Here is a 13,968-nt window from a genome sequence, read left to right on the forward strand (position 1 = left end):
TTCTCACTGCCTGGGCCTGTCTGAGCTGCTGCCCGGAGGGGGAGCGGGTGGCCTAGGTGGCCCCATTCTCGTGGCGACAGCCCCTGAGCCCCAGGACTGCACTTTGGCCTGGAGGAAAAAAGGAAAATTCTCTCTCCCTTGTCGGAGCAGGGATTGCCGAGACTCGACTCGACTCGACGTGTAAAATCGTGTCCTTCATCACCCTCTGTTCCCTCAGGGCCTTCCGAGAGGAGCTCTGGGAAGAAAACCTAAAGCAGCACATTCAGAAAACGCACGAGGGAAGAAAAAGATTTCAAGGCACGGCGCCACTCAAGGAAATGAGTCCGGCTGCCCGGGACTTGGCGATCGTAAGTGCGCATTGGCTCTGTGTAAAAACGAACTGTTCTGTTAAGAATCAGAGGGAAGCTGGCACGCCTCTTCAGAGCACGCGTTCTGTCGATCGTGGGGAGCGCTCCACGTGCCTCACGTGAGGGACGTGCCCAGAATCGCGCTTCGTGGCAGGATAAGAGGTGTTTTCTTGGCGTGCGAGGTGCGTGAGCCCCCCGACACATTGTGCCACCTGCCGGGACCCCAGCACGGCCTCCGCTTTATCGGCAGGGACAATGGGGACGTGCCCGTGGGGTCCTTGCCCGACGCCTGGTAACCAGCAGAGCCTGGTGAGACCCTGACGGGGCTGGAGCCGGCTGACCCCCTGGAACCCATGGGCAGGGAGGCAGTCCCCTTTGCACAGATGTGTGCTGTGTGTGCAGAAATGGTCGGGGTTATGGGAGTGATACCGCGCTCAAGAAAGGTGGCTTCCTGCTGCAGACGACACATAGTTACCCACCCAGCGGTAAGGGGACCTGTCACCTCCCCAGAGTGACCGGCCTCAGGCTGTGCAGGCTGAGCCTGATGCCTCTGTGCCCTTGCTGCTCACGGACGCGGGAAAACACGCCTGCTCTCCCCGGCCCCCCGAGCCCAGGCTCACCTTGACGCGGCGGCTCGGCACCAAAGCTGCCCACAGAGCCGTCCCCACAGCCCGTCGGAGGGCTCCGTCACCTCCTCTGTCCACGGGGTCCACGGGGCAGGAGGAGGGGAGGAGGGAGTGCAGGCAGGGCCTGGGCTGCCTCTCAGGGACCCCACCCTATCAGACTCTACCCTCTGCCGGCTTTGCCTTCCCAGCCCAGAGAATTGCACCTGCCCTCAGGTAACTTTATTCTCTCCAAACCCGTTGTTCGTGGCTGTAAGCTTCTCCTTAAACACCCCAAGCTCTACCTCCTGAGGCTTCTAAACATCTGTGCCTCGAGCTTCAACTGTGGAGTGAAAGGCCGGTCTGGCATTATGAACAGCTGTACTCACAAGTCTGATAACCTAACACGGAATGGACCATGCCTTGGAAGACACCATCTGCCAAAACTCACACAAGAAATAGCCAGTCTGAATATCTAGTATCTCTTAAAGGAATCCAACCGATAATAATTTTCAAGTGAGTTCACTGGAGAATTCTACCAAACGTTTAAGGAAGAAATGATACCATTCTCTATGATCTCTTCCAGAAAATAGAAGTGGAGGCGAAACATCGTAATTCATCCTATGAGGCCAGCATTACCCTAATACCAGAACAAAGACGTCACGTATGAGGAAAACTACAGACCGGTGTCTCTCCTGAACACAGATGTGAAAATCCTCAACAAAATATTAGCAAATCAAACCTAACAATGTATAAAAAGAATTATACACCATGACCAAGTGGAGTTTGTCCCAGGTGCACAGGGCTGGTTCCACATTCAAAACCCATTTTATGTAACGCATCGTCACCTTGTGGCCGAAGAAGGAAAATCACACGATCGTATCATTTGGTGCAGGAACAGCATTTAACAGAATCCAGCACCTGTTTGTGGTAACTGCTTGTAGCAAACTAGGCACGAGTGGAACTTCCTTGACTTGATAAAGAGCATCTACAGAAACTACAGCGAACATCGTACTTCATGGTGAGAAACTAGAAACTACTTTTCCCCTGAAGGTCGGGAACGAGACCATTTCTCTCCAGCATCACATGGGAAGTCCTAGCTACTGCAACAAGACAAGAAAGGAAAATGAGGTAGATTAAGAAGGAAGAGTTAAGACTGTCTTTGTTTCCGGATAACTTAGTTGGCTGTGTAGAAAATCCCAAAGAATTGAGCAAAATCTCCTGGAACTAATAAGTGATTATAGCAAGGTTGCAGGATCCAAGGTTAAGATGTAAAAGTTAGTCACTTACTATATACCATCAGCAAACAAGTGAGATTTTAAATTAAGAACATTCACATTAGCACCCAAAAAATGGTGCTAGGTACAAATCTAACAAAATATGTACAAGATCTGTGTGAGGAAAACAACAAAACTGATGAGTCAACTCAAACAAGAACTAAATGGATGGAGAGGAATCCCATGTTCATGGATGGGAAGGCTCAATATCGTCAGGATGTCGGTTCTTCCCAAGTTGATGAAGAGATTCAGCAGAATCCCAATCAAAATCCCAGCAAGTTATTTTGTGGATATCGACAACCTGCTGCTAATGTTTATATGGAGAGGAGACAAAGGCCCAGAATCGCCCACACAACACTGAAGGAGAACAAGGTTGTAGGACTGATACTACCCGCCCTGAAGACTCACGGTAAAGTCACAGTAATCAAGATGGCGTGGGGTTGGTGGAACATAGACAGATGGGTCAGTGGATCAGAGGAAGACCCACATAAGTACAGTCGACTGATATCCGACAAAGGAGCGAAGGTAACGCAGCGGAGCAAAGATGGCGTCTTCAACAGATGGTGTTGGAACCGCTGGGCATCCACGTGCAAAATAGCGAATCTAGACCCAGACCTTACACCTCCCCAAAAGTGAACCGAAAGTGGGTCACAGAACTAAATGTAAAATGCAAAACTGTAAAACTTGTAGAAAATGACATAGAAAATGTGGGTGACCTTGGGTTGGCGGGGAATTTTTAAATAGAACATCAAAGGCACCACACAAAAAATGATAATGACTTCATTAAGATTTAAAAATTTGTCTCTGCGAAAGATACTGTCAAAAGAATAAGATGCCAGGGGCACCTGGGTGGCTCAGTCAGTTAAGCGTCCGACTTTGGCTCAGGTCATGATCTCATGGCTCATGAATTCAAGCCCCACATAGAGCTCTGTGCTGACAGCTCAGATCCTGGAGCCTGCTTCAGATTCTGTGTCTCCCTCTCTCTCTGCCCCTCCCCACCTTGCACTCTGTCTCTGCCTGTCTCAAAAATAAACATTAAAATAGGGGCGCTTGGGTGGCTCAGTCAGTTGAGTGTCCAACTTCGGCTTAGGTCATGATCTCGCAGTCTGTGAGTTCAAGCCCCATGTCGGGGTCTGTGCTGACAGTTCAGAGCCCGGAACCTGCTTCGGATTCTGTGTGTCCCTCTCTCTCTGCCCCTCCCCCACTCACGCTCTGTCTCAAAAATAAACAAACATTTTTTTAAAAGTTAAAAAAAAATAAGATGCCAAAGACTGGGAGAAAATAGTTGCAAAAGACACATCTACTAAAGGATTGCTTATCCAAAATATAGAGAGAAAACAACCCAATTAAAAAGTGAGCCACAGATCTGAACAGACACTTCACCAAAGAAGATATATAGATGTTAAGTAAGCATATGAAAAGATGCTCAGTATTGTATGTCGTTAGGAAATTGCAAATTAGAACAGAGAGGTACCACACACACCTATTAGAATGGTTATAATCCAGTCACGGACGACACCAGATGCTGGTGAGGATGTGGGGCAGCGGGAACTCTCGTTCATGCCGTGGGGACGCCAGACGGCACAGCCACTTTGCAAGACAGTTTGGTGATTTACTACAAAATTGAATGTACTCTGAACTTGAGATCCAGCAATCGTGCCCCTAGGCATTTTCCCAAGAGTTCAAAACTTAAGTCCAGACCAAAACTTGCTCACAGATGTTCATAGCAGCTTCACTCATAGTTACCAAAACTTGGGAGCAACCACGATGTCCTTCTGTAGGTGAGCGGATAAATAAACTGTGGTCCCTCCAGACCGTGGAGTACCATTTGGCCCCAAAAAGGAACGAGCTGTCACATCATGACTAGACCTGAGGGAGCCTCACATGCATATCACTAAGTGAAAGAGCCCATCTGGAAAGGCTGCAACTGTATGACGTTCTGGAAGAGAGAAAACTCTGTGCACAGTAGGAACCTCTGTGGCTGCAGGGCTGGGGGACAGAGAGATGAGCAGGCGGAGCACGGGGGATGTTTAGGGTGGTGCCAGCTCTGTGACAGCACAGTGACGGACACCTGTCATTATACATCTGTCTGGGCCGGCAGAACGCACACCAGGAGTGAGCCCTGCCGTAAACCACGGCCCCTGGGTGATGATGATGTGTGAGAGGCAGGTCACGGAGTGTAACGCGTCCCGTCTGGTCTAAGCTTTCAGGAAGCTGAAACCTGCAAAGGGCCAGGAGAGAACAGAGTGGCCTCACCACCGGGGGGTGGGGGGGCAGCAAGGAATTCTGTCCTCAGACTGGCAGGCCAGGTGCCCACGGACAGAGGCATTCCCACGCAAGGTCTCACCGCGTTTCTTTCTGCGCGGCCTTTCTCTGGAAGCTACCGCAGACTGCATCCTTCCAAATCAAGTCAGCAGAACGGGAAAGGAGTGAGTGTTCCAGAAAAAAGGAAGCTGACCCAAAAGAGAGCCCAGGAGCCCCCCCCCCCCCCGCAAGGCTGTCGGCTGTGCAGGCCGCCAGCCTGGAGCTCGGGGAGGAGCCCCGAGGGTCTCTCCAGGGCAGACAGATCGCTGAGCATTTGACCAAGGGGACAGGATGTCGAGAGGTTCCCGGACAAGTGTGTCGAAAACAAAGCAAATCTTTCTGAAGGAGCAGTTAGTAATTGCACGACGAACGTAGATTTCTGCAGGGAAGAAAACAGGCAGCACGGGCCGGGGCGGCACAGGTCCGCTCGTAGGCGGGTCTTCGACAGTACGTGCTGTAACCTGTCCTTGTGGTTTCCTCAGTGACGTCGTCTTCTCTCTAGCTGACTGTCGTAAGATGACGTGTGGAACACACACCACATACAAAGTAGCTGTTAATCAACGGTGTGTGTTATCGGCAAGGCTTCTGGTCAACAGAGGCCTAACTTCTGGGCCACTCGTACAGTTTGGGGGAGTTAGTAGCTACACACGGATTTTCTGCCGTGCAGGGTTGGAGCCCCTAATCCCACGTTGTCCAACGTAGTAATCGTTACCCAGCCATAATGACGTGGACCTGAACGTTAACCCACGGTTGTGACGGATCCGTACTAGGGGTCTCGGTGCCTGGGCTGGAGGGCGGTCCGGGTTATGCCCCGGGGAGGTCCCAGCACTGCAGACGCGAGTACTCGCTGGCCAGCTTCTTGCGGGACCGGGACAGGAAAGAGCCTGCCTCCTTGACGCTGGCCGCTTTATCCCACTGAGGGCCACGGAGCCCCGTCCACCGCTTTTCCCGGCCCAGCAGACTGGCTGAGAACATGGGATCTGGAGAGCACAGGACTCCCCGCTGGGGATCTCCTTCCACTATTAGGGACCCTGGTCCTGCTGCTGTGTCTGTGGGGTGAGGGTGCAGTTGAGGCCCTGCCTCCCCAGGACAGGCATGAGGCTCTGGTGGGGTCATGGTCAGGGATGGTGCCCACGTTGGCCACATGAGGAGCCCCTGCTCCTGTCTTCAACCCTCCACGGACTGGCATTCCCTCAGCTGTGGGCAGGTGTCACAGGCGGGGCCCTGGTGGGGACTCCGGGAGGCGCAGCCCACGGGCCTGCCCGGAGAGGTCACTGTCCTTCTTGGGAGGGAGGGTGCTCAGCCGGCTCCCCTGCAGACCCCGGGGCAGGACAGAGCGCTGCGCACCTGTACACGGTCCTTCTGTGTGGACGGGGCTGTGCCCCCACTCCGGGCCCTGCCAGCTGGGCTAACGTCCACCCCCCTCCCTTTCTCCCGAAAGGCCAGGAAGCTACAGGATCGAGTGACGGAGTCGGGACCGGGGCCGACCTTAACTAGAAGCCACCGGTTGGCGGCTCTCGCTGGGCACCGCCCACGCCACCCACCTGCGTCCCAGCCCCAGAAGATATTGTTCGACACGAAATACTGAGTCTGAGGACGGTCGTGAGTGCTAATGAGTGAGGATCCCTGGCGCTGACAAAGACTCTTCAGACCGAGGAGTGGGTGCAGCGGCTCGTGGGCCCTGTCCGGGTGTCCTTCCCTGCGAGCGCACCCAGGGAGTCCGCTCCAACGCCACCCCCTCCCCCCGGGGTCTGCGTGGCTTTTTCAGAGGCTGTAAAAGGGTTAAGCCGGATTAAAGGAGAGAACACCAAGGACGAGCCACCGGGTGTGCACTCCCGTGCCCGCGTCTCTGCCCGTCTCACCGACGGCACGTCCGCGGGTCAGCACCCGGCCCTCCCCTCTGCCCCCGTCAGCCCCTCCTAGCTAGCCCTCACCCAGGCTGCTCAGACCCTCCTGCAGGAGCCTCCGACTGAGTGTTCAATAAATTCAAGGGCTTGACCTCGAAACTGTCTTTGATTTGGCTTCTCAGCTCCTTGACCTCTTGGTGGGAGGGAGGCAGGGTTAGACCAGGCCCGCCATGGGGTCCAGTGACCAGCCCCCCAACAGACCCTGGCTTGGTTTTGCATGGCTACTGCCCTTGAGGGGCAGCACCCTGATCTCTCGTGGGGGACCCAAGCCGCCCCCAGCTTAGCACCCACTTGACTCGGAAGACAGGCAGGTTGGAGGGGAGGGAGCCTGGGGCAGTGACCAGGGACACTCCCCACCCCAAGTTCTTTCCCTTTCCTTAGGTCCACCAGTGGTTTATTTTTTGCGTCTCCTAAGTACTCACTCTACCATTCTATGATTTGTTCATTTCGGTGTTTCCTTCGTTGATACTGAGCCTACACAGAGGTCACTGATCCTGCTAGCACTGGTGGGGGGCAATTTTAGAGTCCTATCCTAGCTTGGCTGCGGATTGGGCCTTGTGGTTGGTTCCCTTGTAGATTTGGGGTGTCTGGGGTGGGGGTGCCCTCCTCCCGGTGGAATTGGGGTGTCTGGGGGTGGGGTGCCTTCCCCCCTGGTGGAATTGGGGTGTCTGGGTGGGGTGCCCTCTCCCCAGTTTAATCGGGGTGTCTTGGGTGGGGGGTATCCTCCCTCCGGTGGAATCGGGGTGTCTGGGATGGGGGTACTCTCCCCGCTGGCACTTGACCGACCCACTCCTGCTCCTCTCCTGTTTGGTCATCTGACCTCCATCCTGAATCTCTGAGTGAGCACATCTGTGCTAACTGCCTGCATGGTGCATCCTGGGACCTCGAGGCCTTTTCTGCCCAACAACCCTGGGAAGGGGGAGGGAGGAAGAGCCAGAGGAAGGGCCGGGAACCCCTGGGGGACAGGGATTGTGCTAGGAAATGGGATGGCGTGGGCTGCAGGGCCATGGCCACTGTCCAGAGCAGTTGGTGCAATCCAGGGGCCTCTGCACACGGCGTCCCCGACCAAGGACCTGCTCTCTGGAGCCACCAGGGCTGACACCAGGCCTTGGCGCAGTAACCCAAGTTTCCCTGCAGGTGGTGCCTCGAGTTAGCCAGGACAAGGCACACGGCCGCCACAGAGCTGCAGGGCAGGGGCTGTGCCCTCTGGCGCACACGCCTGCCGCCTGGGCCCATGTAGGGCCCCCCCAGGGGCTGACATCTGTGGTGTCTGTTCTCCCACTGTGACCAGGCACCTGCATCGTGACAGGGGAGCCCTGGCTCACGTCTCACGTCCTTGGATTCCTCAGTGCTCCTGGGCTAAAATGAGGGTCAGGCCCGGCCAGCGCGGCCCCTTCTCTTCCCGCCAGCCACCTGCGCACGGTCAGGTGCAGGTGCCATTTGGAGCCCCCCTGCGCTGGCCACTGTCTAGCCCAGGAAATACCGGCATCCAGGTCTCAGAAGGGACTCATAGTGTGGAGGTGTGGCCAGGACGTGGGCCCTGGGCCTTGTGGGCAGAGGTGGAGCCCCAAGTAACCACAGGAGGTCGTCAGGTGGGGGAGGCCGTGCCTGGAGAGAGCAAGAGAGACCTGCGCTGAGGTGGGCAGTGCAGGGTGGAGTCCTCGCGCTGGGTCTGGCGGGACGCGGACTCTGCAGGCCACCGCGGCTCCTGGCATCCGGACAGAGACTGTTTGCGCCAACCCCCTGGGGCAGGACACCTGAAGAATCTCCCTGGCTGGGTTTGCATGCTTCCCAGTGCACAGAAACACACATTATCGGGCTGGAAACAGCTGACAGTAGCCTTGGGGAGCCAGAGCCCGTGGGGAGTAGGGCTCACTGGGAAAACAGCACCCCCAGCATGACACCATTAGCTTCCATTTCTTCCTTGTGGGACAGAGCAGGGAGGAAGCAACCGTGGGCCTTTCCAACCCTGGGGGTGGAGAGCGGCCCTGCCCCATCTCTGTGCTCCCCATCCCTGTGTTCCCCCATCTCCGTGCTCCCCATGTCTGTGCTCCCCCATCCTCGTGCTCCCTGTGCGTCCCCATCTCCGTGCTCCCCCCTCTGTACTCCCAATCCCTATGCTCCCCCCTGTGCTCCCCCATCTCCGTGCTCCCCATCTCTGTGCTCCCCCATCCTCGTGCTCCCCCATCTCTGTCTCCCCATCCCTGTGCTCCCCCATCTCCGTGCTCCCCATCTCTGTGCTCCCCCATCCGCGTGCTCCCTGTGCTTCCCCATTTCCGTGCTCCCCCCTCTGTACTCCCAATCCCTATGCTCCCCCCTGTGCTCCCCCATCTTCGTGCTCCCCATCTCTGTGCTCCCCCATCCTCGTGCTCCCTGTGCGTCCCCATCTCCGTGCTCCCCCCTCTGTACTCCCAATCCCTATGCTCCCCCCTGTGCTCCCCCCTCTCCGTGCTCCCCATCTCTGTGCTCCCCCATCCTCGTGCTCCCCCATCTCCGTCTCCCCATCCCTGTGCTCCCCCATCTCCGTGCTCCCCCCTCTGTACTCCCAATCCCTATGCTCCCCCCTGTGCTCCCCCATCTCTGTGCTCCCCATCTCTGTGCTCCCCCATCCTCGTGCTCCCCCATCTCCGTCTCCCCATCCCTGTGCTCCCCCATCTCCGTGCTCCCCATCTCTGTGCTCCCACATCCTCGTGCTCCCTGTGCGTCCCCATCTCCGTGCTCCCCCCTCTGTACTCCCAATCCCTATGCTCCCCCCTGTGCTCCCCCATCTCCGTGCTCCCCATCTCTGTGCTCCCCCATCCTCGTGCTCCCCCATCTCCGTCTCCCCATCCCTGTGCTCCCCCATCTCCGTGCTCCCCATCTCTGTGCTCCCGCATCCTCGTGCTCCCTGTGCGTCCCCATCTCCGTGCTCCCCCCTCTGTACTCCCAATCCCTATGCTCCCCCCTGTGCTCCCCCATCTCTGTGCTCCCCATCTCTGTGCTCCCCCATCCTCGTGCTCCCCCATCTCCGTCTCCCTATCTCTGTGCTCCCCCATCCTCGTGCTCCCCCATCTCCGTCTCCCCATCTCTGTGCTCCCTGTGCTCCCCCATCTTCGTGCTCCCCATCTCTCTGCTCCCGCATCCTCGTGCTCCCTGTGCTTCCCCATTTCCGTGCTCCCCCCTCTGTACTCCCAATCCCTATGCTCCCCCCTGTGCTCCCCCATCTTCGTGCTCCCCATCTCTGTGCTCCCCCATCCGCGTGCTCCCTGTGCTTCCCCATTTCCGTGCTCCACCCTCAGTGTTCCCTATATCCGTGCTCCCCCATCTCTATGCTGTCTGTGCTCCCCATCTCTGTGCTCCCCCAAACTCTGTGTGCCCCCATCTCTGTGCTCCCCGTCTCTGTGCTCCCCATCTGTGTTCCATCTCTGTGCTCCCCCCTCTGTGCTCCCCATCTCCGTGCTCCCCATCTCTGTGCTCTCCATGCTCACTGTGTTGGTCTGTGGAGCAGGCGAAAGGCCGTGTACACCCAGGGACGTGGGGGTCGGCACAATGGGAAAGAACTGCCCGCCCTTGCCCGAAGTTTCTTCAGCTACCACAGCAAGGTTTGGTGTGTGCACTGGAGTGCTGTCCCCTGGGCTTGGCCCCGAAGGACCAGCACAGGCCTCTCCCTAAGTGACAACTGCCCACCCGCCCCTCTGGGCCTGGGCGGGGGGAGTGCCTGTCCTGGGGTTGGGCTCGGGAGGCCCGGGGCTGAGCGCAGCAGGCAGAACAGAGCCTTCGGGTGTGAAAACATGGTCTGTGAGCTCTGAGTGGCTTTCTCCAAATAATCACCAGGTTGGGTAACTTGCAACTAGTTCACCCGTGAAATATCAATGCTGTTTTAGCAAATAGAAGCCGCTTTCTCGTGCCAGGTTGAAGTAACGACACAAGAGATGTCTAATGAGGTTAATGAGGTTAATGAGGTGTCAGGAGAATGAAAACCCAGGAGGCCACCTGGGACCGAGGCTGGTTTCCGTCCAGGGTGTGGTGGTCCTCAGTGAGAAGATGTGGGTCTGCGGGAGAGCCCGGCGAGGAGGGTGGCCCAGCTGTCAGGACGCCCCTGGGAGACGCCCTCAGACCCCGCCCGCTGTCCTCCTCCTCCTCCTCCTACTCCTCCTCCTCCTCCTCCTCGGGGGGGCCCCCCCTGCTGCACCTCCTGGGCTGTCAGCTGGCCTGTCGAGTGCCGGCGGCCCAGCCACCCCCGTGCGTGGGGGCCCTGCTTCTGCTTCCCCTGGGGGCACAGTCCCACCTGGCGGGACCCCGGGGCAGTGGTCCCAGCTCGTCACTCTGCCCGCCGCCCCCACGCGTGGGCCTGCAGCTCGTTGGGGAGACTGTTTTTATGTGCTCCACCCTCTGCAGTCTGTTTCTCCGGCCGCCTGCTGGAGTTCTTGGGGAGGACCAGGCAGGCAGGCTCTGGGAATATCCTGCCACGGGCCGTGTTCCGCTGCGCCTCGTCACGCGGAGCCTCCCCGGGAGCGCTGCTGGTCTTGGACTCTGGGAGAGAGGCTGGGTCACTTCCGCCCGGGCGGTTGGGGTCAGCGGAGGGGGCATTTCTCCTGCGGGAAGTCATGGGGACACCAGAGGCGAACGGCAAACCAGGTGAAATGAAGAACTGGGCCGGTGCCCTCGAGCCCTGGGAGCCCTTGGAGGTGAGTGTGACAGGTGTGCAAGGGTAAGCGAGGGACTGCCCTGTCGCCTGCCGCGTTTTCCCCGGCCACGGAAGAGCCAGCGAGCTGGATCAGAAAAAGAAGGGCCACGGATCAACTGCTTTGAAATGAAAGCAATTACCTTGGGAAACGACTCCCCGCCCGAAAACTGTTCTTGTTCAGATGCTACCGCGGGCCCCCTCGGATCCGGGCCTGGCTGCCTCAGCTGCCCTGACAAGGCCCCGGAGCGGAGTGGGGGGCGCAGGCCATGGGGTGAATGGGGCGGCGACAGCTCCCCGGGAGGCACCTGGGGCCCTTTCGCACCTCCGCCGCCACCACCGGGCGGGCGCTGCTCAGGGGATGTGCCCCGCTCAGCCCTGACCTCCCTCTGTGGTTCCACTGATGGCCCAGTGACAGGGGTGATGGCAGGTGGTTGTGATGACAGAGGTGGTGGTGATGGTGATGACAGAGGGGACAACTGATGGTGACAGGCCACGGTGGCGGCGGTGTGATGGCCGTGATGAGCACTGACTCTTGCAGAGCCCTTACCGCGGCCAGTGCCATGCGAAATCCTTCCCACGTTAGACGGTTCACTCCACCGGGAGGCTGTGTGTGTCACTGCCGTGACTCCCACTCTACGGAGGACGACGCTGAGGCACAGGGGAGGCAGCGGGACTCCAGCAACGAACGTGGCCTGAGTCCGCCCTCTTAACTGCTCTCTGTGGCACCTCCAGGAGTCCCGGCGGGTTCCGTTCCCAGCCAGGCCTGTGAGATGCTTCGTCCCGAGACGTGACAGTCCTCATGATCCCTGGGGTGGGGACAGGGCTCCAGACCTGACCCCGCAGGGCGGTCAGACAGAACCACGCCGGTCTCGCGGACGCAGGGTGTCCAGAGGGGAACAGAACCAAACAAATGTTTCCAATGGGATCTGTGACCCGCAGGGGAAGTTTCGGGTCCCCTGGGTTCAGCATTTGCAAAGCAGACTCCCTGGAACCCCTGCCTTTGGGGACAGCACAGGGGCCGTGTGGCAGTGCTGGCCTCAGGGAGGCCTGGTCCGCTGGCACACCCCGCTCTGCCCCGGACGTGGGATGGGTGCTAGCACGTGGGTGCTTAGTGAGATCAACGTCCCCACCCAGGCCCTGGTTCTCAGGGGCCCGGCCCGTCCTCGAGGAGGGACGCTGGTACTGGGCTGGCAGGGGGGCGGCAGGGAGCGGGGGTGTGGGGGCAGATCCTGGAGGACCTCCGAGGCCCAGCACAGAAACCACACCCAGGGGAGCCAGACGCAGCGGCTAGCGCCTGCCCTGAGCGCCCCGCCGCCCCTCCTGCCAGCTCGTGGTCACTCAGCTCGGCCCAGCGAGGGTGCCGGATGGTCTCCCGTCCCCCTTCGCGCCACCACCCTGCACACCCGGCGTGTTTGCCGGCCCTGCTCACTCTGCCGGGCAGGCCAGGCCACGGGCTGGGCGCCGGGTAGGCCCGGTGCCTGCGGCAGAGAGCAGAGGCTTTGGGGGCAGAGTCCGGGGACCCAGGGGGGAGGCTCCCAGCTGGCTTTCCCTGAGTCTGGGGGTCACTCCACAGCCTGAGGGCAGCCCTCCCACTGCCTGGGGCTCTTCTGTCTAGAACCTGCTGGCAGGGCTGGGCTGGTCAGCATGTGTAGGGTGGGCCTTTGAAGGGGACACTCAGAGGACACAACACTGGGTCAGCAAGGAGTCTGCAAGTGGGGTGAGCACCCAGGCCCCCTGGGCTGGTGGGCCCCTCCCTAAGGGTATCCGCCTTTTAATCAGAGCTCTGTTGGGGGGGAAGCCTGTTGGGGAGCAGGCGAGCCAGCTTGGGGTGCTCCTCCCAGGAGAGTGATGGTCTGGTGGGGGGGGGGCCCTAAACCGCCACCCTTTAAGTTGCAAATCAAACAACCGTCCGCCAATGCCTTTAGGTTCTGCTTCCCGGAGAAGCGATTTTGAAAATGGCTTCCGACTTCACTTAAAAAGTGCACAGGGCACAGCCCAGCGGGGCAGAGGCTGAGAGAAAGTCCCCGGGGCGGGGTCAGCTCAGCAGAAGAGCTGCAGGGTGCGTCTGCCGGCCCCTCCCATCCAGCCAGCACTCACAGTCCCCTCCAGGAGAGCTCCTCGGGTGTCTCTGGCGCCCAGCCCCTCGCTGCCCCTCCCGCTAACGCCTGGGAGAGACCCCAGAAGCCCCCTACATTGGGCCCCTAGGCAACCAGCAGCCTTTTGCTGCCCAAGCTGCCCCGGGGGCCCTTCTCCCCTGGGTGGTCGCAGGCTCACTCAAGCACCCCCTCCAGGGCACCTCTCCCAGGCACCTCCCACCCACACCCAGCACACCCCCCACTCCCCCGGGGGAAACGCATCCACGTGCCCACCTCTGCAATGTCCCCACTGGTCTGGGATCTGACTCAGACCCCAGCAGCCTGGTCCGTGGTATGGTCCCAGTGCCCACGAGGCATCTGGGACATGCTTGCACCTGTGCCGAGCAGGTAGGCAGCCTCTGGCCCCTGTTGCCTGGCATTTCTGCCCCAAAGTCCCCCCCCCCCCCCCCCCCCCGTGGGGAGGCTGCAAAGGCCTGTGGGGGAAGAAGCAGTCAGGCTCCCGCTGGGGGCCCAACAGTCACAGGGTGGGAGGCGGCGGACCCTGAAGAGGTGGCCAGGTGGAGGTGCCTCCTGGTGAAACCCCTCACTCTGCAGAGGAGCCCCAAGCCTTGCAGAGAACACGTGCTCGCTGGGCTCCCAGGCCTCCCCTAGGGCTCCTTGGGCCTTGATCCTCAGCCCCGTAAAACTGGCGGCGGTGAGGCGCCGCCAGCTCCCCGCGGGCTCCCTGGCTCCGCCCGGCTCCCCTCGGCCTGCTCCCCGCGCCGCGCGG

The 13,968-nt window shown here is 59.2% G+C and overlaps 1 protein-coding gene across 6 annotated transcripts in view; it reads left to right on the forward strand.

The window, feature by feature from the left end:
- Positions 1 to 6,536, forward strand: part of LRRC27 (leucine rich repeat containing 27) — a 37,873-nt gene extending 31,337 nt beyond the window's left edge. For 4 of the 6 annotated variants that reach the window (XM_047825186.1, XM_047825184.1, XM_047825185.1 and 1 more), the window contains exons 10-11: positions 218 to 347; positions 5,972 to 6,536. In XM_047825186.1, coding sequence (XP_047681142.1) covers positions 218 to 347; positions 5,972 to 6,118 — 277 coding nt within the window. In that variant the 3' untranslated portion in view covers positions 6,119 to 6,536. Of the gene's footprint in view, positions 1 to 217; positions 348 to 1,535; positions 3,164 to 5,971 lie in introns of those variants that run through there. The other 2 variants (XM_047825188.1, XM_047825196.1) reach the window with 2 other exon arrangements.
- Positions 6,537 to 13,968: the final 7,432 nt, after the last annotated feature.

Source organism: Prionailurus viverrinus, chromosome D2, assembly GCF_022837055.1.
Source record: "Prionailurus viverrinus isolate Anna chromosome D2, UM_Priviv_1.0, whole genome shotgun sequence".
Taxonomy (NCBI): domain Eukaryota; kingdom Metazoa; phylum Chordata; class Mammalia; order Carnivora; family Felidae; genus Prionailurus; species Prionailurus viverrinus.